Source organism: Canis lupus, chromosome 18 (assembly GCF_003254725.2).
Source record: "Canis lupus dingo isolate Sandy chromosome 18, ASM325472v2, whole genome shotgun sequence".
Lineage (NCBI taxonomy): Eukaryota > Metazoa > Chordata > Mammalia > Carnivora > Canidae > Canis > Canis lupus.
In genome coordinates, this window is record NC_064260.1 from 11,229,096 (window position 1) to 11,253,368 (window position 24,273).

General features: G+C 41.6%; 1 protein-coding gene across 4 annotated transcripts in view; it reads left to right on the plus strand.

Annotated features, from left to right (window-relative positions):
* Positions 1–24,273, plus strand: part of AMPH (amphiphysin) — a 211,202-nt gene that overhangs the window by 184,519 nt on the left and 2,410 nt on the right. For 2 of the 4 annotated variants that reach the window (XM_049096418.1, XM_025449340.3), the window contains 4 exons: positions 1,251–1,376; positions 15,221–15,430; positions 17,323–17,562; positions 20,046–20,147. In XM_049096418.1, coding sequence (XP_048952375.1) covers positions 1,251–1,376; positions 15,221–15,430; positions 17,323–17,562; positions 20,046–20,147 — 678 coding nt within the window. The remainder of the gene's footprint in view (positions 1–1,250; positions 1,377–15,220; positions 15,431–17,322; positions 17,563–20,045; positions 20,148–24,273) is intronic. The other 2 variants (XM_025449343.3, XM_025449342.3) reach the window with 1 other exon arrangement.

The following is a 24,273-nucleotide window of genomic DNA, read 5'->3' on the forward strand; positions in this document are numbered from 1 at the left end:
TAATCTTAGCAAAGCGTTCCCATCCCTTCTATATGGAACTTGTCATGTGCACCCACCTTTGTGGGCAGATGTGTGTGAGAGAGCTAGGGGAGATTTTTCACTGCTTCTGGTGAAAGTCTGACAAAAGTTAACCAATTTCTCCAATCACAGGATCTATTGGAGACTTCTTACTACTCCAGGAAAGCACTTTTCAGCTTTCTTACAGTTTCAGTGTCCTGATGAAAAAGAACCTTAATGTGCCTTCTAATGGCCACCCATCTAGTGAAGTGATACTGCTAAATACATATGCTTACATTAGTCCAAATTGAAAAAGAGGGAACATTTTCAGTAGCTGTGGTGACAGGCAGTGGCTGTGGTATTTTTGATGGCCTGTGGCCTGTTGTTGCTTAATATTGATCATTTTAAAACTAACAAAGTCTGGAGCTAAGAGTCCAGAGGCTCGATTCAGCATATAATTGGAGGATGTGTATGAGAAAAGGTCACAGTGGGATGCAAAGACCCTACTCTTGTCCACACAATTAGAATAGTCTAATTGGTACCAGAGAATACCACCCTGTGGTTCTTTACAGAACTAGCTTATTATATGAAAGGAAATGGATTGCTAAGGATCTGTTGGGGATGGGGGGAGAAGCGAAACAAGAAACTATATGAGGCAGCAAAGTATCTGTGATTGGGGTGTCTACTGGCCAGGTAGCTGGGCCTGCTCCTCCCAGCCAGGGCAATGGCACAATGACTTCATAATGACCTATCCATGCAGACTGATGCATTTTGATATGAATATTGGGGTGGCCCCTCCATTTTGGGTACAGTGCATGTAAGCAGAACTGGGAGGTCCCAGAACCATGCACCTCTGAGCTCTTCCTCCCTCCATTCAACCAGCAAAGGTGGGGCGCTCCTAGGATTTCCTCTCTCTCTCTCTCTCTCTGTTAAATAGTAGAGGGTACCATTTGAGGATCTCTTACAGATGTCATAAAGTTACAAGTAAGTACAATGAGTAGTCAAAATGGTAAGTCTTTGTCTAACTTCAGGGAGAATTATGATGCTCAGTGATGCTAAAGACAAGCTTAACAAGAGTTAATTTTCAGTTAAGGGCTTATGAGGCCAAATGTGGGGCTTTCTTCCTACACAGATTTAATGAAGCTAGTTGCCTACTGGATGACGAAGAAAGTCTTAATTGTCCGGTATTCTGTGATGTTATCCATTCACATGTTGAATCTTTTCCCTCTAATGCTCAAAACAAACAATCAAAGGCTGAATCTGAGCAGGCTCCGCCCACAGAGCCGAAAGCAGAGGAGCCCCCTGTCGCTGCTGTACCTGCTGTTGGGCTGGACTCTGGACTGGACACCCAGGCTGAGGAGCCAGTGGAGGGGGCAGTGGTGAGCACCGCCCCCCCTCCCACCCTCCGCCTGCCTCCCCTGCCACAGTCCTGCTCATCTTGTGATCTCATTTCTCCCTTCCCATCCATGCTTCACTTGGGCCAAATCACCTCCTCATCTGCCATGACTCCCCAGGTTCAAATAGCCTATGTGTCTTTGACAGTGAAACTTCATTGTCTTTCATGGTTTTGAAAGGAAGTGATCTAGAGACCCGATCTTATGAACTAGAGAGAAATGTCATGTAGCCACAGGCTTGGTTCTCAAAAAAGGATGCCCTCATTCTTTTCTGAGACTCTCCCATTCATGGTAGTTAAGATTGCAGACCTCACAAATAACCAGCCTTGTTAATGCTATGCTCCACCTGGGATGGCTAGAGATGGGCCTTCAAGTGAGGGACCAATCTGCAGGGGATAAACAGAGGATAATAACTTTGTTGGTTGTGTCTACATGTTGATTTCTTATAATGCTAGCTTTGTAGGTTGGTTAAGTCCTGATGAAGGATTGAAATCCTATATTAAAAATCCTTGAATCTATAAAGATTCCTGTGTACACAACCATTTCCTCAAGATCATGTCTGGTGTTGGCTCTTTTAATAAGAGGAACCTTGAGGATATATTTTATGCAAGGGTGAAGGCCCTTTGTCTGCTTAGAAACCTGCTCTTACCCTTGCTCCATGCACCCATATACCACACCACATCACAAACTGGCATGAACTCTGTGTGTGCCATGTTGAATTGGGTAGTTTAACCTTCCTCAAAGTGTAGGATAATACTAAGGAAACTTTAATTCAAAATACTCATGGAGAGGGGCACCGGGGTTGCTCAGTGGTTTGGGCATCTGATCTCAGTGCAAGTCTTTATTTTGGGGTCATGAGTTCAAGCCCCACTTTGGGCTCCATGCTGGGTGTGGGACCTATTTAAAAAAAATACTCATGAAGAATGGAATTTAGTTTGTTTATGAAATACAGTTAAAATGTCTCCAAAGACTCTCAGTCTGGTTACCATTTCCTACAGTCTTTATGGAATCTGTACAAAGATGAAAACCAGTCTCCCTTGCCCCCAAAATAACATTGACTAGATTAGGTAACTAGAGAAATTAAAGTTATATTTCTTGCTATTATTTGTTGTGTTATTTTATCAGGAAGGGGGTAGGTCATCTGTCAAATCTATAGTTTATTAATAGAGTAGAAAAATAAATAATAGAGCAAGATAGTGATGGGAAATACAGATTAAGAATGACTCAAGCAAAAATGCTCATGCTTTCCATTTAAAGATATAGAGTTGGACCAAGTCCTATAGGGGAAACAAGAAATGTGTTCTGCTAGGTTGAGTCCCTCTTGGAAGGCTGCTTGCTTGGACTCTTGATTGGAGAGGGCTGAGGCTTCAGGCTCCAGTGTTCACCTTTTCTCCCAGATACCCTGGTGATCTCCTTAACTCAGTGCAGAAGGGGCCTTTTTATTTGGTGTCAGACTGCGATCTGCCCTCCCAACTTAACTTTAAGATTATGTAAATACCAAAGGAAGGGAATCTACAGTTGATTTTGTTTTACGACTCTTATAATTAAAAAAAAGAGATTCGATTTTGGAAAGAATATGGATGATACCAAGGAATTAGAAAGATATTGATAAGGTTCAGATGTTGGTTTAGAAATTGCTTTGGTTCCAAAAAGTTCTTATCGAATTTCTATTTTGAGTAGCAGCACAGACTTCACCCTCAACAGTGCTTTTAAACTACATTGATTCCGTGGCCCAGACTACTCAGTGTAAGGCTTAATGCCAAAATATCCAGGGTTTTGAGCAAAGCTGTTTGATGTACAGTAGACAGGGGATGTGAAATAGATGAGCTCATGTGTTAAAAGTGGGCTGGAATGGTGATTGTCCATGATCACCTCCCTGAGGGCCCTGGCTGTGTACCTTGCACTCCTATCCTTATTTTACCAGACATATAGCAATATGTTTTTGTTTTTTTCAGAATCCAAATTCATTGGTTTTCCAGTAAACAATATTAATAGCCACTCATCATTAAGTAGCTACTGTATCATACCTACTATAAAGATTTATAAAATCTTTTTAACCAAGGGTGATTTTAAGAATTTAAGAAAGATATTTAGCAAAATGTATGGATCAACCGTCACTAAAGCCAGCTTCCCTGATTGTGGGTGAGGAGATATTTGGCAACATTCTTCATTCTGGAAATACTTGTCTCCTAAAGCTTATAAGTGAACTTTAGAGAATAAAACAGTTGGATTCCTTGTGAAATATAAGGCAATTTGGGGAGTCTTATGAAGGATTCAGGCACCTTCTAAGATCCAGAGGTTTATGTAAGAACAGCAGGTACATACAGCCCACCTGTGAGCCACTCTCTCTGAGGAGAAAAATCTTGAGTAGTTCATGTCTCCATTCTCATACAGTCTAAACAAAAATAGTACAAGAAGGCAGCTTACCTCTGCTTGCCTAACACTCATCTAAGGTGGCTACCATCTTGTGTGTTTTAAATTGACATACCTGGATCAAGACAATCCTTCCCCATGCTCTCCCTTACACTTAAGAGACTACCATTACACAGAATATATTCTTGTTCTCTAATGTAGATTTAAAGCTTCTTTCTTTCTGGTCATAATAATCTAAGATAATGTTAGGGTTATTTTTTTTTTTTTAAAGAAAGATCTCCTCCTTTGCTAGATGTGTGATATTTAGTGTGAAGACATTTAAAAAAATCCACATTGTGTCCTGGGCATTAATTAATGAGTTGGCTATGGCTGTCATAAGTCAGGATTGGGTTGACATGACCTTCTAAGGTCATCCTTTTTGCTGCCAAACTGTCACCACACAGTTCTTATTTCCAGCCATGACAGTGCATTTTGTCCGAGGTGAAGTTTGTGGTGGTTTTGTTAAAAAAAAAAAAAAAAAAAAGCAAATGTAATTTCAAAATTAGGAAATTTTAACAAAGAAACCTGGGGCTTTCAAGAACAGTAACTATTACGTTTTCGTTTGTTGTTTGATTCCGCTCGTATCTAATGTCTTTAGTTTTTCCCTGCAATACTAAATTGCATCTGTGTTTCTATAGGATGTGTTTTAAAAGCCAGCACTTGTTTCTTGTCCAAATGTTTCCATGTTATATAAGCAATGAAAATCATCTTAGGAAAATAAATGATTAATATTTGTCTCAGATATATACCAGAGGGCAGCCTGGGTGGCTCAGTGTTTTAGCGCTGCCTTTGGCCTAGAGTGTGATCCTGGACACCCGGGATCGAGTCCCGCATCGGGCTCCCTGCATGGAGCCTGCTTCTCCCTCTGCCTGTGTCTCTGCCTCCCTCTCTCTCTGTGTGTGTGTTTCTCATGAATAAATGAATAAAATCTTAAAATATATATATATACCAGAGAATTAGGTTAAGAGTCAGATAATGAATTTTACCCACAGTTATTCCATTTTGTTGTAGAGAATCACGGTCTAATTTTTTCTAAATTTCTGAAAGCTCCTGTATTTTGCTCTGTGTGAACTGGACCAATACCTGCCCCCCCCCCATTATTTCTAAAGAAATACACTGCAATTAAATTTAGGGTTAGCATCATTTCTAAAATATAAGTGGGGAAAAGATCAAGGTAAAGATGTTTTTAGGATTGGTGAAGAGTCCTGGAAGATGAAACACTGACCTATTATTTTGGGGACTACTTTTGGTTTTGCTGTGTTTTGTTTTTTGAAAAGTCACCAGACTGAAGTTGACTTGTCAAGACCAATTTAAACCACCAAATATATATCTATGTGTCAGACACAGTCTATGAATTCATCTTGCTAAGATTTCTGTAGGCTTGAATAGAAGGCATGTGCTAGTTTCTTCCTTCATTTAGTTGACAAATATAATTTGAGTCCTCTCTAGATATCACGCTTTGTTCTGGATCTAGGGGAGACAGTGATGCAGGCAGTAGACAAGGCTCCTGCAAACATAGACTGGTGGTGGAGGAGGCCAAGACTACACAGTAGTCAGGATTTCCTCTGTGATGGTCACCGGTATGGGAAAAAGCACTTGAGTTTTCTCCTCGTGTGGAAAACATGAGAGCTGGGGCTCCCACTACGCCTCCAGGTGTGAACTCCCAATAGGTCAGAGGAAGACATAGAAGATCACAGGAAACCAGAGGAGCTTGATTGCTTGTCTGCCCTTCATGATTATAGAATTATGTCCAAACTCAAAGTGCTCACTCAGAACCACATAGGAAATCTTGTGGTTTGGCTTGACATTTTTTTACTTTTTGGCTTGACATTTTTATTTACATTTTTAAAATTTATATTCAATTTACCAACATATTTTTAACAGGGCTTTGGCTGTAATTAACCAAGATAAAGAACCAAAAACCAAAAAAAAAAAAAAAAACCCACCCTCAAACCCCTCCCCTATTCTCTCTTCTTAGTGTACGTTGGCTGAATTCATAAGCCCACGCAGAAACCATTCCTGGCAAGCCTGTGTAAGACCAGACCCATTCAAGGGGCACCTGGGTCCTCAGTGGTTGAGCGGCTGCCTTCAGCTCAGGTCCTGATCCCGGGGTCCTGGGATCGAGTCCCCCATGGGGCTCCCCACAGGGACCCTGCTTCTCCCTCTATCTGTGTCTTTGCTTCTCTCTGTGTCTCTCATGAATAAATAAATAAAGTCTTAAAAACAAAAGATCAGACCCATTCAGATGTTCAAAAGACAGCTCTGCTTAGACAGCAATGCCTACCTCACAGCCTCTCCTGTAAGCATTGATCCCAGTCGCTGCCCCTACATCAGAGTTAGAGATGGAAGAGCCTTAGAGACGTCTTTAACTGGCTCATCCCTCTCACTCCGTGGGTGACAATGGTGAGATTTATGTAGGCCGAGGATGATGTGGAGGTGAGGACCCAGACCAGTGAGTGTTACCATCCTGCCTCCGCTTCTTGCTCTTTCTTGTTCATTCTATCTTCTCAGCTCCTCCACGGCAGAAGGGCCCTTACACTGGACCACTCCTGGTGAGTGGACACCATCTGGAACCCTATCCTATGTATGATCAGGGGGAAAAAAACCCTGCTCATTCGGATCCAAGAAATTTTCTCTGACAAATTGCCTTCATTTTCCACAAGTCTCAGTCAGCTCAGATGCTTTCTTTGAGACTCACTTCGTGTGGCCTGAAGTGGAAGGCAGTGTGGCTAGAACAACCATGAGGGAATAAGGCTAAAGGAGACAGGGACCATATTGTAATAGTGGACAGCACTGAGCGCTAGTGGTTGACATGCATTTTTTTCACAGCAGCCCCAGGAAATAGGCTTTATTTCTGTATTGTTGCCCCATTTTACAGGTCAGGGAAACTGAGACACAGTTTTGGTGGTTTAACAGAGATCACACACCCAGAAAATGGTAACATGAACTTAAATCCTGGCACTCCAATCCATAGAGAGCCAGCCCCTGACTGCACCAGATGGCTATGTTTTCAAAAAGAGCAGGATTTATGAAAGTCCATTTATAGGCCAGTTTCACATGACATCTAACTAAAGCCATTGGGGTCACAGCTAGGCTGAAATCTGTCCACGCTGACACCAACACATCCTACAACTCGGTGGCCATTCCTGTCTTGTTGCTGAAGGGTCAGAGTGGAAGCAGAAATGCTTGTGCAGCCTCAGCCGTGAGCTCCTCAGGAGGAACGTGTGTCCTAATCCCCCACTTTGGATGTAAAGCAAGTATTTACGAGGATGTAATAGGAAGACTCCTGAATGGAGAGTCTGGAGAACTCGTTCCATGGCTAACCAGCAGGGTGGCCTTGGGGAAATCATTTTCCCCTTCTCTGCCACTTTTCTCTCTTCTAAGAATGCTGTACCTGTTAAACTAGATCTCTTCCCATGTTCAAAAATCTACAACTTATCACATTAAAAAATTAAGGATTTCTAAATCCCTTGTGATACTTGCTAGGCAATAGCTGACAGATCACCCTGGAGCAGGTTTTGCTAACTGATGCCATGAGCTGTTCAAAGGCTACAAAAACAGAGGGTCGGTAGTCAGGGTCTTTCAAATGCCACTGTTAGCTGCCTACCAGTCCTCAAGAGTCAGGCCATTTCATCATCTGGGCGCATTCCAGGCTGCCCAGAAAGGTGCATGTGGTTTTTGGCAGGGTCAGGGTTGGGAGTTTTGCCAGCAGACCATGATGACATTTAGGTGATTTGCAGATCACCATTTTTGATCTGGTCTCTGGCCATATCTGGCAGCCCAGCCTCCTTCTGCCAACCCAAGCCTGGGCCAACCACAGGAAAGCAATACGAGCAGTGGCAACAAATGCTTTTTCGTATTACCCAAAGATAACGTGGCCAGGCAAGGTGATTGGTTCCTTGCACCAGAAAGGCATTTCCCTTAAACAGCCTTTTAAGATGAGGCTGTCCCTTGTGGCTTGGCTACTTTGGAAACTAGTACTTGCTCATGTCCCCAGCTCTGAGAGTGTGCAACACACCATATTCACCTTCACTTTGAAAGAGAAACCCACCTTTCCAATCCACTTCTCTTATAGACTTTGCAAATAAATGTCTAATTAAAACTTCGGTGTCCTAATGTGTAATTAAAACTTCGGCGTCCTAATGTGTATCACTGTTGGATAGTCTGCTGTGACCTGGAAGGCCCGATGAGCCAAAAATTCATTAACTTTGGAATTTCTGCAGAAATTCTGCAGAATTTTCAAAGGAAGATATGGAGCCAATGCTGACAGGTGTTGCCATGGCAACCGTGCTGCCAGCCACCTAGCGGAGCCGCGGTGGGACCGGGCTGCTGCAGGTTCATGATGGCAGTTAAGGCAATACTCAGGGAGTAGATTGGAAAAAAAAGATAATTGAGATGAAGGTCAAGGGGAAGAAAACCACTAACCTCCTTTATGAGAAGGGGATACCCATAGATATATCAAATGAAGTTTGTAATACCAGGTGCCACCTTGCAAAGGAGCACCATTGGAGGCTCGGTGCTCCATGGGAGGGCCCAGCTCTGCAGTCCTGCTGGAGGAAAATGAGGACCTGAGCTGTTTAAATAGAGTTTGTGTACTGGCCACCAACCTGTGTCTTTGGGGCTGTGATGATGCTACCTGCCTCTTAGGCTTTTCTTAAAAATGCATCTGGCAGAAAATCCTCTATTTCCATAGAAATGCATGGATCTTCAGGCAAGTCGAGGGCTCAGGTTAGATCCAGATTAAGGGATGGGCAGGAAAAGCCAAGGGTGGTCTGTGATCAGGATTGCCCTGGGATATTTATCTCCCTTTGTTCCTTCCCAGAGGGACTGAGGGGTCACTCCCGCTCCCATACTGATGAGTGCAAGAGTCAGAACTAACAGTCAGATCCCTAGTTCTCTCGGATTCCATGGTAGTCTCTTCTGTCCTGTTCCCTTACCAGGAAAATGGCGGCATTGGGTCAGATGAGCCCTGTGGTCCTTCCAGCTTTGGGATCATTTTCATCTGTCACCTGTGAACCCAGGTACCAATTTCTAAGTCTGCAGTGCAGTGGATAAAGCCAGGAGATGGTTGGTCTTCTGTCTTCCCATTCCATACGGACCTTTCTAAACAATGAATCTGTGGGAAAATGGGCAAAACACTGTCCTACCAGCCACTTCTCATTATCTTTCTATCATGTAATTAGCTCTTAATTGAGAGGGATTTTATGACATGGTTGCTTAGGTACCCAATCATGCATGTAAATGAGTATTTTAATTGTAATCTACGAATCTCATTTTAAAGAGTAGCATTCCAAGACTGTAAGTGGATGCAGTATAGTTTATGAAATTCCACTCGCTCACGTTCTTTATCAAGAGTCCTTGCTTGGGGTTGACAGTAGGAAGCAGTGGGTTCATGACTCAGTTTGCCAAGAAGGGACCGTAAAGACAGGAATAGTCACTCTACCAGCCAGCCCAACAGAAGAAAACAGACTTAAGTTGAAGTTGTCCCCATTTTTCTAGTGGAAGGAATTCCTGTGTGCGGTTCATAAGAAATCACCAACAAAAGGCAGAATTAATGAGGGACTAACATCTGAATATATTCTTTTAAAATTTCAAATTCAGGGGCACCTGAGCAGCTCAGTTGGTTAAGGGTCTGCCTTCGGCTCAGGTCGTGATCCCAGGGTCCTGGGACCTAGCGACCTGTCGGGCTCCCTGACTAGCTAAGAGTCTGCTTCTCCCCCAGACCCTCCCCCTTCTGGTTCTCTTTCTTTCTCCCTCAAATAAATAAGTAAACAAAATGATTTTTAAAAATTAAAATAAAGATTTAAATTCAGAATTTATAAGAAAGTCCTAGGAGCATTTCAATTGAGGGAAAGAATGTGCTACCAAAGAGCAATCAGGTGGACCTCAGACTTGCCCTCCCAAGTTCTAAAGCTCAGGAGCTGTTGGAAAGCCTCCCAGACCTTGAACACATACAAAAAATCACGTTGTGGCAGTTTTACCCCAAGCGAGTGTAGTTGGTCACATGTGAGAGCAACAGAGAGATACTATCAGATATAGAATCACCATAGAATTTCTCAAAAACATTTTATGAAGATATTTTGTGATAGATTGAAAGATGACTCAAAGTCAACATGGATGGACAGAGTAAAGCAAATGTAATGTGTAAATTGGAGATCCCAGGTAGTATGTTCTTGGATGTTCACTGTAGGATTCTTTTTATTTTCTTTATATTGACTGTTAACATAACGTGATGGGCAAAAATTCAAAAACAGTCCTCAGTAGAGACATTAGAAATGAATAAAGGGATTAGTGTTTAGTATTTAAATTATTTATTTATTTATTTATTTTTTTTTTTAATTTATTTATTTATGATAGTCACACAGAGAGAGAGAGAGAGAGGCAGAGACACAGGCAGAGGGAGAAGCAGGCTCCATGCACCGGGAGCCCGACGTGGGATTCGATCCCGGGTCTCCAGGATCGCGCCCTGGGCCAAAGGCAGGCGCCAAACCGCTGCGCCACCCAGGGATCCCAGTATTTAAATTATTTAAATGTATAGTCTAAGCAATTGCTATGAATATGGTTATAAACCAAGATCTTCCTTCAGAAGGAACATTTTATAACATTTAAAAACTAGAAACCAAGTAGTGTTCAGTGACATAAATGTTAAATAAGTTGTCAAATAGAAAAAACAATAAGGTACAAACTACATAGACTATTGATATAATTTTTCTAAGAAACATGATCCCTGTGTTATAAAATAGACAATAAAGTCCCGCTAGGCACAGAAAATGAAGGAAAATAAATATGCGAAAATGTTATTTCTTTTGTTATCTTTAAACCCACAGTATCCATTATTTTTTAATCAGAGAAATACCTGTTTTCAGTTCAAACTACCTGATAGATATTTATGAAATTTATACTCGGGTTAGCCTCACCCAGACCAGTTACTGGCAAGACCAGTGCTTCTCAGGCATTGTTCAGAGCTCACATTGCCAAGAAAACAATGAGTAACTAAAATTAGTCACTAAATTACACAAAGCCCAAAGATTACAAATTCTCCTGCAGCCAATCACTACTCTTTTTCTTTTTTAAGATTTTATTTATTCATGAGAGACACGGAGAGAGAGGCAGAGACACAGGCGGAGGGAGAAGCAGGCTCCCTGTGGGGAGCCCAATGCAGGACTCCATCACAGCACCCCTGAGCCAAAAGCAGATGCTCAACCACGGAGCCACCCAGGTGCTCCCCAGTAACTATTCTTACTTGTCCAGAGCCTGGGTCCCTGTTGACCTGCTCTCACGGCACCATCTCCTGGAGGGCTTGGCCCTTTTGTGTCATCGTGTTGTGTCTCCCTATTTTGCAGGATACACAGGCCATTGTTAGTTTGCCTTCATTTCATCCCACCTTCAGAAATTTTGCTAACAGGTGTTTGGAAGGACTGTGACATGAATGCCATGACCACATCGCTTTCCATCAAGGAGATTGTTGGGGCAAAAGTTGAAGAAAGCAGTAGGATCTGTATGGTGTGATAAAGTGAGAGCCATTCACCTTCCCAAAGATGTCCCATACTGATCCTGGGGTTTGTGTGATGTGCGTGCAAATTGCCAATAGTCTCTGCCCCATGGGCCTTGTGAATACGGTAAACATGTGTCCGAGGGCAGGGAGAACTTTTTTTTATGTCTCTTTGTATTAGATGTTTCCCACCATAAATACATTTGGGCAACAAACAGACAGTACCGTTTTGGCAGAAGGTAATGGTGTTTCCCTTAACATTTGGAAGGACGAGAAAAAAATGAACCACCTTGAATGTCAAAGGCTTGAAATACTTTCAGTGGTTTTGGTCCTCTGGTCTCCCCGATGACACTTAAAAAAAAAAAAAAAAAAAAAAACTCTGCAAATAGTCGTGAAACATTGTGGTTTTTCGTAGCAGGTGTAACATTTCCGGTAGCAAGCAGAGTCCAGAAAATGTTTCCCGTTTCTCAATCTACAAATAGCTAACAAGTTGGAATCCATAAAAATAATAAGAAAAAGAGGGATAATTGTCAATTGAAAATTTCAGTCTGTCTCTGATTTGATCTGCAGCTAACACCTAATCTGAGCAAGTGGGAGTCCTGTTTCCTGTTGTGTTTTTATGTTGTTCTGTTACTACAGTTAGTAAATATGTGTTGGGAATATTTTGGCAAGAGCAGAACGTGTGCTACAGGTTCTAGACATAAAGGGAAGATTGGGGGATGCCTGGGTGGCTTAGAGGTTGAGCATCTGCCTTCGGTCCAGGGTATGATCCTGGGGTCCCGGGATCGAGTCCCATATCAGGCTCCCTGTATGGAGCCTGCTTCTCCCTCTGCCTGTGTCTCTGTGTCTCTCATGAATTAAATAAATAAAATCTTTAAAAAAATAAAGGGAAGGTTGGGGACCCCTGATTTTCAGAGCAATTCTGGAAGCAGAAAGATAGGGAATACAGGTAGCAGACAGTCCTTCTCTGTTTCTGTAATATTCTTAAGGCCTGTAAAATCAAAATGTTGTATTTGGCTAGAGAAATAGGAATTCATTGCTAGTGAACCCTAAGAAGGGAGGGATGTTTATTTCTTCCCTTTTCCAAGTAGGCCATTTGAAGCGCTGGCCTTTCCTCTCTGTAGTCAAAGTGCCAGTTCCCTTAGCCCCTCGCCTTTACTCGCATTGTTAATTTCAGTCCTTTGGTGATTTTTATTGGCCATCATCCCTCCATCCCTTTTTGTGTATGTGACAGAGATCAGGTAAGTTGCTGACAGAAGGAAGCTGAGGTATATGCTTTTTGAGTTCAGCAAACGTCAGAGTTGGTGGACAGAGCGCTTGGCCTCCACCTGCTGGTGGCTGGCATCACCGCAGGCCACACTCAGGTCTAAGTCACACCCAGCCAGGGATGCCTGGTTAAGTCATTTAGCAAAGGTGAGGTTGATGACCTATTTCAAGGTATATCTTGCAGAAGTAAAATCTGGTGCAATCAAATTGATAGCTATTTAGAGCGCTAGAGATGAGTCAGGGACTCGTCAACATTTGTATGGAGAGAGTTAAATTATTTTTGGCAGCACCATTAATACTTCACAGAAATACATTCCCTTCTGGACATATATCAATTCAGTTGAGTGTAAAATCCAGTCACTAATAGTGTGTGCTTGGCACATATAGGTATGGAAGGATTTACGCATAATCACTTGAGGGAGTAGCCTATTAAACAACATAGTTGTCGCTTCCCGATCTATCATGATGTGTATGTGTGTTATGTGTGTGTGGGGTGGTGTCTACTGCTCTGTTTGCCCGTACCATCTGCATGATATATGGTCCATCTGGTCTGAAACCAGGGGGATATTCACACTATAGGTGTGATTTTCCAAGCAGATGGAAAGCATAAATAACTTGGAATTATGATAACACAACTTGCTTTCTACATTTGAGCCTGAAAGTCCATTGTAGGCACGTTGTCTTTAGGTATATAGTTTCTGCTATGGAAGAACTTGGCTAGGTAGGCCTTCGATGCTGGAAAGAGCCTGTTCATTTCTTCAACAATAAAGCTATGAGCAATTGTTCTCTGTTCTTCCTGGGATGAAGATGCCTTGCTAGTTTACATTCCGATTCTTACTCTCTTGATAACATCAACAATACATCCTTACAAAGACCAGTGTTTATATAAAACAAGAGATGAAAGTCTCATAAGTCTTTAAACACACTTTCTATTAGGGGGATTGGCATTCACCAAAATCTGAATTCCCACTTCAAGTAATTGTTAGCATTTAAATTAGCTTTAAATGAATATATTTATTCATATATGAATATATGAATATATGAATAAATATATTCATATATTCATATAAAGGATTACTTTTCTGAACCCAGTACCTTAAAGACAAGATGGGGAAATTAAAAAAGAAAGAAATGGTACATCGTGGCTCATGACCACATTTTCAATCATTGCACACTTTGCATGGAGAGCCAAATTTCTATAAGAGAGGCAGGTAAATTTCCAAAATATAAGTAATCCTTGGCCATATGACAAATAGTGTAGCTGTTAGCACTATATTTCATCCCGAAAGTAAAGTGTTCTGTTGTAGAACAGTGGATTCCGTGGCAGGTTATTTTTCTTTAATGTGTCACCTGTAAATGTGAGTCAGAAGAAAGGTTTTTAAAAATGTGTTGCTCTCACCTTCTGCATCTCCCACTTCTGATGCCCAATCTCGTAGGCATTGTCCATTCTCTGGTCTGGGTCTGAGAGTCAGTATCAGCAACACTGGAGCTTTCTTAACCCAGCAGAACAAAATGGGTAGAATTTATTCAATAAAGAAGAGGAATGGCTAAGCTAATCACATCAGATAGCAAGATCAATTTTTGAAATACGTGTCCTGGGTATATTATAGACCAATCGAATAGTCTTCCTCTGTCTTTTCTGATTTGAGCTTCTCGAATCAGGCCTGCCAAACTGATGTTAGAGTCTTAGATGTGTGCCCTATAACCAGTCTGCTCAAAGCTAAAACTTCTGATTGCACTTTCTTTATTTACCTATTGCACGTTTTAAATACTTCTTTTGACTATACGCAACCTTAGAAAATTCTCATTTTTTTTTCCTATTTCACTTCTCCTATTAAAAAGACCTAAAATTTGATGGGATTTTTTATAATGCATATTTCAAAACAAAAATTATTTTCCCTTCATTCTCAAGAAGTCTCATTGAGAAAACTCCCCAGTACATATTTTTTTTTTTTTGTGGATGTGATTTAGCTTCTGGGACCTTCCCCATGAGGATTTTAGAGTTTATACTGAAATGTGGTTTTTCTAAATTCTGACTTTGCATGATTGGCTGCCTTTCTTAGGTAGCTTTCTTCCATGGGCCAGGTTTGAGGGTGAGACCCTTTCCATTCTGTGACTTCCGTGTCTTGTAGAGTTTTGTGACCACCTGCTTTCAGGCAACAAAAGTAGAAACAGCTTGTGAAGGGGACCACCTAACCCTTAAAAGCCATGTGTCGCAAATGACATATGTCACTTCCACTCAAATTCCATTCTCTGAACCTAACTGCAAGGAAAGCTGAGGAATGTAGTAGCAGCATTGTAGGCCCAGAAAGAAGGGTAGTCATTTTTTTTTTAACTGAAATACAGTTGACACATCATGTTCCGTTAGGTTCAGGTGTATGGCCTAGTGATTCCACAAGTATTTTATACTCCACTCAGCTGAGGTAGAGCCACCATCTGGCACCCTACGGTGTTACTATGATACCCCTGGCTATGTTCCCTATGCTGTGCCCTTTATTCCCTGGAAGAGAGGATGGAGGGCAGATTCACCCTGCCTGCATCCAGGGCTCTGGTACCTTACACATCCTCATCTGATGAACCTCCGCAGTGGGGCTGGGTCTGGCCCTTCTTGTCGCCCAGGCACATACAGACATGACCTGACTGGTCATACGATTTGCAGGTCATACCTGGAACGGATGCTGACGTGACTGTTGGAACCTCCGTGTCAGCAGCCGAGGAGGCCCCGGTGGAGGAAGCAGAGGCGGACAAAGCAGTTCTTCCTCCTGGCGAAGGAGCAGGTGTAGAGGAGGCCAGGCCTGACACTGAAGCCACACAGGCCGTAGATGGTGACAGATCTCAACTGGAAGAAGCAGAGGCAGTAGCCCCTCTGGTAAGTGTCCCCGGGAGGGGGGTGGGTGGAATGTTGTTTACTGGTTGGTGCTGGTAACAAGTCTGGGCACAGAACAGGTTTGTGGCCATTGTGTGGTACCCTGCTTTACCACATACTATATATAGTATATATATAATAGTATATATATGTGCACTCATGCATATATACATAACATGTACAATTTTATGTATTTTAAGTTTATTTTATTTATGTATATGACTTGTATTATTTATTATTATTTGTGAATTTGTTTATGAGATTCTCAGCAAGAGTGGGCCTGGCTTTCTCTGTGTCAGTGTCGCAAGGTCCACACAGGCCCCTAGTGATGGAAAAAAAGAATAAACCTTGGACGATGTACAGGTGAGGTGGAGGGAGGAAGAGAATGTGACCAGATGATGGGGTTGTTGTATGGATGACCTGAGAAAAATGCTTAGCCCAGTGCCAGGCACACGAGGAGAACCCGATATCCATAGTTAAATCCTATCATTATTTGTGGTATTTAGGGGTCGTTATTATCACTAGAGTGCCCACAAATTCACCAGTAGGTGCTTCTTTCTCCAAAAGCATATCCCATTTGCACGTTCAAATGGCCAACAGGTCATTAAATACACACACGAAGTTGCCGGATTAGCTCCAGCTCCTCCCTTCTTCAGAGAAGTCTTCAAAGTCAACAAATCCATATATTCCATGATGTGTGTGTGTGGGTTGCGGGGGCACACAGCAAGGGCCACCCTTCTAAACCCCATGCTCGGTCTAGATTCCAGAACATAACAATGACAAGTGGGCTCTCAGTGTTATGCTTTTCCTTTGTCCTGATTAGTTTACTCATAAGAAATTCCCCCCCCCAAAAAAAAGAAATTTCCCCCAAATCTCTCCAGGGTTATTCAAAGCTTGAAACTAAATGATCCCTTTCATCCCACTAGAAAAACAGCGGGTAGTATTGGTATTTGGAGAAATAGCTCAACAGTATGTTCCATTTGTTCCTGAAATTTTCTTGTCATGATGCCAGAAGTGTTTTTATATGATATTGTTAGACTTGTTGAAAAAGGGCATTATTTTCTCCAAATTGAAAAATGGAAGTGTTTAAGCCCGCTGGTATCTGAGGGAATATAGAACTTGATCTGAGAGGCAGTAAACATCTCCAGACTTCCACTATGCTAGGGAAATTTGTCTCCTCGCTCATCTTTGTTAGAAAATAAGAAGGAGATCTCAACCCTTTGGTTCTGCTCCCCGCAAGAGTGGAGCGTCCTCAGAGTGGTTGATGGGCACTGTCATCCCTCCAGCTGTAACGGCAGCGTGGGCTCTCATGGTGATCCGCAAGCAAAGCAGATGGAGATTTTCTCCCAATACAAGCCAGATCTGTCCTAACAACATGGTTGCTGGCTCCTCAGGAGTCCCCGGGGCTTCTGAGAGAAAGGCGATCACAGGAGGTTAAATGTCAGCTTCAGGCAGTGAAAGTATTCAGTGGGACAAGAGAGTGGTCCATGGCAAAGATGAGGCCATTGCTGGAAGCACTTCAGGATTGTCTCTCCACCCCAACAGGTCTCCCCCTCCCTCCCTGCAGCCTCCTAGCCTTCTTCCCAATTTCCACAGAAACCCCACTCTTCACAAACTGCCTTGACTGCTCAAGGATGCAGAAAGAGTCCTAAGGGTTTCTATCTCTGGAGAGCTAGGATGGCGGCTGTGTCAGGAGGAAGGTCCTGCAAGGCTTGAGGCCCAAAGGTTTGGGCCAGGTTTGGGGAATGGCGGATGTTTTGCTGAATGGAGGAGGTGGGGAAAGTGGGAGCCACGGACAGTGGGTCGGCGATAGAAGCAGCCCATGGCACCCTTGAGGACACAGAAGTCTTTCTTCCCAGCCCCTGCTCAGCACCCCCACATTTGTCTTCCTCCAGGAGAAGGTCATCCCTTCAGTCGTCATAGAGCCCGCCTCCAACAATGAAGGGGAGGGAGACCACGAAGCACCTGCAGGTGCAGAGTCCATGGAGACCCCCGCTGCCGCCGCTCCCGGCCCCACCACTGAGCTACCAGAGCTGGCCCCAGAGCCCAAGGCGGGGGAGGACTCCCAGCCGCTGCCCTCTGCTCTGGCTGCGAGCGAGGAGTCTCTGGAAGTGCCTCCCGGCTTCCTCTACAAGGTCTTGCCATTTGTTATTGTTTGTTTGTGTTTTGTTCAGTTTGGTTTTTTGTTTTTGTTTTTTTTTTTAATATTTTCCTGAATCTAGTATGCACCTCATGTTGCTGTGAGTTTTTTGTTTGGGTTTTTTTTTTGTTTTGTTTTTTGTTTTTTTGCATTTTAAAAATTTTACTTAAATTCAACTAACATATAATGCATTATTGGTTTGAGAGGTAGGGTTTGGGGATTCATCAGTTGTATACACCACCCACTGCTCATTAATTACACCACGTACTCTCCTTAATGCCCATCACCCAGTTACCCCATCCCCCCAGCCACCTCCCCCCCAGCTACCCTCAAGTGTGTTTCCTATTATTAAGTCTCTTATGGTTTGCTTCCCTCTCTGATTTTATCTTGTTTTATTTTTCCCTCTCTTCCCCCATGATCCTCTGTTTTGTTTCTTAAATTCCACATATGAGTGAGATCATATAATAATTGTCTTTCTCTGATTGACTTATTTCAATTAGCCTAATACCCTCTAGTTCCATCCACACTGTTTTCATCTGGTGGCCCTTTGTCCGTCCTCTGCTTTGAGGTGCTTTTGCTGGAACCTCTGGTTTTCGGATGTTTACTTCTGCATTTTGCAGTATGTATTCTTTCTCTGTACTGCTGTCCCCACATCACATTGTAAAATGGCAGGATTTCCGGGCTGCTGCACAAGCAGCAATGACAGTAATGACTTTCCATTGTTCAGCAATCCATAGTTAAAGTTCGCCACGGGACAAATGATATGTCCCTTGGTAGTGAGTGGGTGAGATCTTCCCCTCCCCCGCTCCCCCCCAAGTGGCCTCCCATGCTCCTCTCAAAGCCCTGTTGAGTCCCTTCAGCCCTGGGCTCAGACCTCAGAAATCCTCTGTGTGTGCACCTGCTCCTGGGCTGGATTATACACCAGCCAGCCTGCCTGGGCCCATCCCGGCTTCCCTCCCTAAGTGCAGTGTGGCCTGAGGAACATCACTCCTCTCTCTGCGCTTCAGTTTCTCAGCAGAAGAGTGAGTTGGGGAATCAGTCATTTCCAGCTCTGACATTACATGCAAAATACACATTTTAATAGCCAATCGCTTAATCCTCAGGTGTCAGGGCTGAGGGGAGGGACATGGGGGAAATAACCCATCCCTGACGGAGTAGTTGCTCAAGCTGGGTAAGTATGTGGGTCATTAGATTGTTCTTTCTACTTTTGTTTTTGAAAGTTTCTTATCAAATTTTAAAGAAATCTTTCAAAAAAAGGGTTAAAAAGGATAAGGGGGAAAGGACAGGTATTGTTTAAGGGTATAAACTTGCAGTGAGTAGTAGGTAAGTCCTAGAGATCCAATGCACAGCATAGTGAATATAGACAACAATATTGTATCATAATCATCAAACTTGCTCAGAGACTAGATCTTAATTATTCCAACCTGGTAGAAAGAAATGATAATTATGTAACATGATAGAGGTGCTCAGTATCGGAACAATGGCATCCTATTACAGTGTATACATGTATAGAATTACCATGCTGTGCAACTTTAATTTGCACATTGATGTTTAAATTTTGTTTATTTGATTAAATAATCTCTACACCCAAGGTAAGGCTCAAACTCACAACCCCAAGATCAAGAGTCGCATGCTCTTCCTCCTGAGCCAGCCAGGCACCCCAAGTATGTTCTAGTTTTTTTTTTTTTTTAAAGAAAGAAAAGAAACAGATTGGCTTGGTTTAAAAGGTAAGATAGGGAAGGAAGTTTATAAAGGAATTGATCACTGGGTTTAATTAAATAGTAATTCCCATATAACATGGGAAGTGATGACTTTTTCCAACTATTTTTTTAAATGTTATATGTACAATTTTATTTTTATTTCATTTTTTCGAGGAGGGGCGTTGGAGAAGGGGTAGAGAGAAAGGGAGAGAGAACCTTAAGCAGGCTCTGTGCTCAGTGTGGAGCCCAACCCGAGGTGCAGTCTCACCACCCCCAGATCGTGACCTGAGAGCCAAAATCAAGAGTCGGATGCTTAACAATTGTGCCACCAGGCACCCCTGATTTTTCCAGTTATTAATTACTTGACAGAAGTGGAGTTAGAGGAACTTTCTGCTAGGCACTTTTATTTTTAGTTCAAGTTTAAAGATGGACAATAATAAAGTATCAGTGATAATGAAATGTAAATACCTAACAAAAATATGATGAATTTAAATTTAATTAGTGTGCAGTACATAGTTTCAACTCTTGCAGAAGGCATTGCATACATCCAAATTGTCTCAGTGTCAGTCTTCAAACATTGAATGTTTTAAGGAAACAGGAGTTCCTTTCTATGTTTAGAGGCCTTCTCCCTTGGGATATGCAAGGATCATTGTCTTTTTTGTTCAGCTTGGAGGGGCTTCAAGCCTACCAGTCCCTGCTGATAATCTGGCTAGGAGACTTCAGTGTTACGTTTCCTTTTCTTTTTAAAATGAGTAAACTCTTTTAAAATCTTTTGCAGGTGGAAACACTGCACGATTTCGAGGCAGCAAATTCTGATGAACTGACCCTGCAAAGGGGTGACGTGGTGTTGGTGGTCCCCTCAGATTCAGAAGCTGACCAGGTAAAGAGTGAGACAGAAAGGTTCTCTGGGCTCTGTTGTTGTTTTTCTGAGCATCACTGGGACACAGTGAGCAACTGAAAACATTTCTATTTTCTGAGATGCTACAAAGCAGCTCTCAGAAAAGGGCTTAGGCCTAATGAACACAGGACATGGCTAACTTTTTCTTGTTAGGAGATCTCTTTTGGGGATACTATTGCATTGTTTCTTTTTGATACAAAGAGATGATCATTTCTTACTTTGCACATCCCTTACTTAGGGATGTGTCTCTGAAATGTAGTCTTTAGGAAATGTAGCCACTAGATGTACTCAAAATCCCTTTGAAAATTGTGGATATTGACCAGGAAAGAACATGAAGGAAATTCCTGGGGATGGAACCATTTTCTCTCTGAATAGGGGTGTGGATTACATGTGTGTACCCATTTGTCAGCAGTCACTAAACTACACTTAAATGATGTTTGCATTACCCAGGATTTAAATTATACCTCAGTTTTAAAAGTCTTAAAATGAATCACCTTTGAGTATAGTTTTCTAATGTGAAGATGCTGAAAATTCCATTTTGTTCTTATTCATAGGATTTGTAAGCCTCTAAATAGTATGCAAAATGTGTAAACGTGCCTAATAACAGGTTTTTCTGGAGAGAAGAGCTATAATCTCCATAATATTCTCAAGGAGATTTCTGAGCTTTCTCTTCCCAAAATAAAGTCACTACTTTAGAGATTAAGGCTGTCTTCCCATGCCCCACATTTTGTCTTTCTCTTGATGCTACACTTACCAAGATAGAGTAGTTTCTGCGTCAAAGTCTCTACCGCAATAAAATTAGAGATCAGTAACAACGATAATAGCTTTAACAGCTCTAAATATTTAAAAAATTTCAAAATATACTTCTGAATAATCTAGATCAAACAAATCACAGTGTAAATTAAAAAAAAATACTTCCTAGTGATCATCGAGTTCTAAGTTTTCAGCCTAAGAAAATAAAAAAATAATCACATTAAGTCCAAAACACACAGAAGAAAGAAATAATAAAAATAAATTCACAAATGAATGCACTAAAAAGATACACAATGGAGAAAATGAGTAAGTCAGGAAGTTAGTTCTTTGAAAGGATTAATAAAATTGTTAAAACCTCAGATATACTCTTCAAGGCAAAAAATAGCAAAACATTAATTACCAGTATCAGGCAAAAGTGTCTACATATCTCAAAATCATTAAAAACTCCATCATATAAACTCACATTTTTTTTGCATTAACTGTAAGTTGTTTTAAAGACATTAAGAGCAAAAAAAGCTAGTCTTATGTCTACCAACCTGTTTATCATTTCCTGGACTCTTCCTGGTTCTTCCTATAGATCTGAAGTTTCTATCTGGTCTCATGTCCTTTCTATGTGAAAATTTTTTCTTTCTATTTTTTTTAATACTATTCTTCAGAGTGCTTTGGCTTTTTCCCTTTTTTTTTTTTTAAAGATTTTATTTTTCAGTAATTTCTATACTCCGCGTGGGGCTTGAACTCACAATGCTGAGATCAAGAATCCCAGGCACTGAGCCGGCCAGGCACCCCTGCCTGAAAAATTTTCTTTACTAATTCTTATAGTGCTTATCTGCTGGCAATAAATACTCTCAGCTTCTGTTTACCGAAAATGTCTTTATTCACCTTCATTTTTAAAAAGATTTTATTTATTTATTTGAGAGAGAGAGAGAGAGAGAAAGAGAGAGAGAGCACGAGCAGGGGGAGTGGCAGAGGGAGAGGGAGAAGCAGACTCCCTGCTCAGCAGGGCTCAATCCCAGGACCCTAGGATCATGACCTGAGCCAAAGCCAGGTCCCCACCCAGGCTCCTCATTCATCTTCATTTTTAAAGATATTTTCCCAAGACAAAGAATTCTGAGTTGACTTTTTTCTTTTAACTCTTTAAAGATGTTTTTCCATTGTTTTCTGTTTTCTGCTCAGCTGCTATTTGTTTAACATTGTTTCTGGGTATCCACTGTGACTTTGTTCCTGACTAATTTTAAGAATTTTTCTGTATCGTGGCACCTGGGTGGCTCAGTGAGCCTTCAGCCCAGGATGTGATCCTGGAGTCCTGGGATCGAGTCCCACATCGGGCTCCCTGCAGGGAGCCTGCTTCTCCCTCTGCCTGTGTCTCTGCCTCTCTCTTTCTCTTTGTGTGTGTGTGTGTGTGTGTGTGTCTCTCATGAATAAATAAAATCTTAAAAAAAATTCTCTATATGTTTGGTTTTCATCAGTTCAACGTAATGTGCTTAGATCTTGGGGCTTTTTTTTTTTTTTGTATTTTCATGCTTGGGGGTTCACTGAAGTGCTTAGATTTGTAACCTGATCTTTTCCGTTAATTTGGAAGACTTTCAGCTCATATTTCTTAAATTCTGTGCTGGCTCATTCTTTCTCCTCTTTTTTTTCTTTTTTCTCCCCCCCCCCCCCGAAGACCCCGCCCCCTCTCTCTTTCTCCTCTTTTAATGATTCCCTAATTACATACCTGTTGGACTCATTGATGTCAACGACGGTTCTTTTATTGTTCAATGTTTATTTCTTTTTGGATCATTTCTTCTGATTTGTCCTCAATTGCAGTGACAACTTTTTTCTGGTTGTGGAAAGCTTATCCAGCGACTTTTTCATTTTGGATGCTATGCTTACACAATTCTATAACGATAATGTAGGTTTTTTCTTTATTTAGTTGCCATTTCTTTCCTGAGATTTCCCATCTATTCTTTCACTATTGCCATCTTTTGGTGGCAGGTACTTGTACATATTTGTAATAGCCGCGTTAATTTCTTACCGCTAATCCCAAAAAACTAGTCCATCTCAGCGCACATTTACATCAGTTGCCTTTTATCTGAGGGGGCTATGTTCCTCTTTATTCTCATATCTATAGTAATTTTTTGTTATGAATAACGGACGCATTGTAGAGTCTGGATTCTATTTTCTATCTCTGAAGCTTGCCCCCGCCCCCGTAGGAGACATGGAAGTTACTAGATAGTTAGCTTGAATCTGTGGAGCTTTTGTTTTATACTTTGTTAGGGTGATTCTGCTTCAATTTTGCCTTGACTTTTAAGATGAGTTCTTAGTCCTGAGACATCTTTTACTTCCTAAAACGGCAGCCCTTCTGGGATTTTAGTAGAAATCCTGAAGCCTCCTAACTTGGTGGGACTCAGACTCTGGACTCCGCCTCCCCTCCATGGGCAGGGCTTAAATTTCTTCATAGCTTTCCGGCCTTTCTCCCAGACTCCTTGGGGGAGCTCCTGTATATTCACAGACTATGGGAGAAGCTCAGGATTTTAGGGAAGTTTCGCATATTTGGGAACCTACCTTTGTACATCTCTTCTTTTCGGGGTATCCCTATCCCCCTTAAAAATACAGGGGAAGCCCTCCACTCCTCCTTTGAATGCCCTGCATCACAGAGACTAAGGATAATCCTCAGGAGGAAAGCCTTATTAGCTCGGATCTCACCCAGTACAATTTCCTACTTTGGGGATTAAATATTCTCCAGTTTTTGCTGGCTTTGGGTCACTGCTGGTGCCTTCAAATAGTTGTTATATATATCAATTCTATTACTTGTAACAATCCCATTGTATAAACTTTAGATTATATATTTTACGTCATTTCCATATATAAATAGTTGCATATATGCATACATACATGCATATGTATAAATATAGAGATACGTATAAATATATATTCTAGTGTTAGTAATAGTTCTGTGCAGAAGCATTTATCTGATACAAGCTATTTTGCCACTGCCAGAACTGTAAATCTTTCTTCTACCACATATTTTAAGCAGTTCAAATCTAATTTTCCCTATTTGCCTCAGCTAGGGATTGATCTTGGCCAGTCCTTTTCACTTTACTATATAAATTGTATTTCAGAATATACATGTTAGAATGTATCTTGATTCTGAGTTTGTGCCAGTTCTTAACTTACTTTCTTTATTGAAACCATTTTAAATGCATGACTCGACTCCAGCAGATTTTTCACTCATTGTAAATAAAGTCAAATGCAGACACTTGTGGGGGAAAATATGGCCTTTTAGATGCTTGCTGAAGGTTCAGAAAAAATTTAGTTATCATCTTTTACTTTAAGTATAGCTTCGCCCTTCACAAATATAACATCATAATTTTAA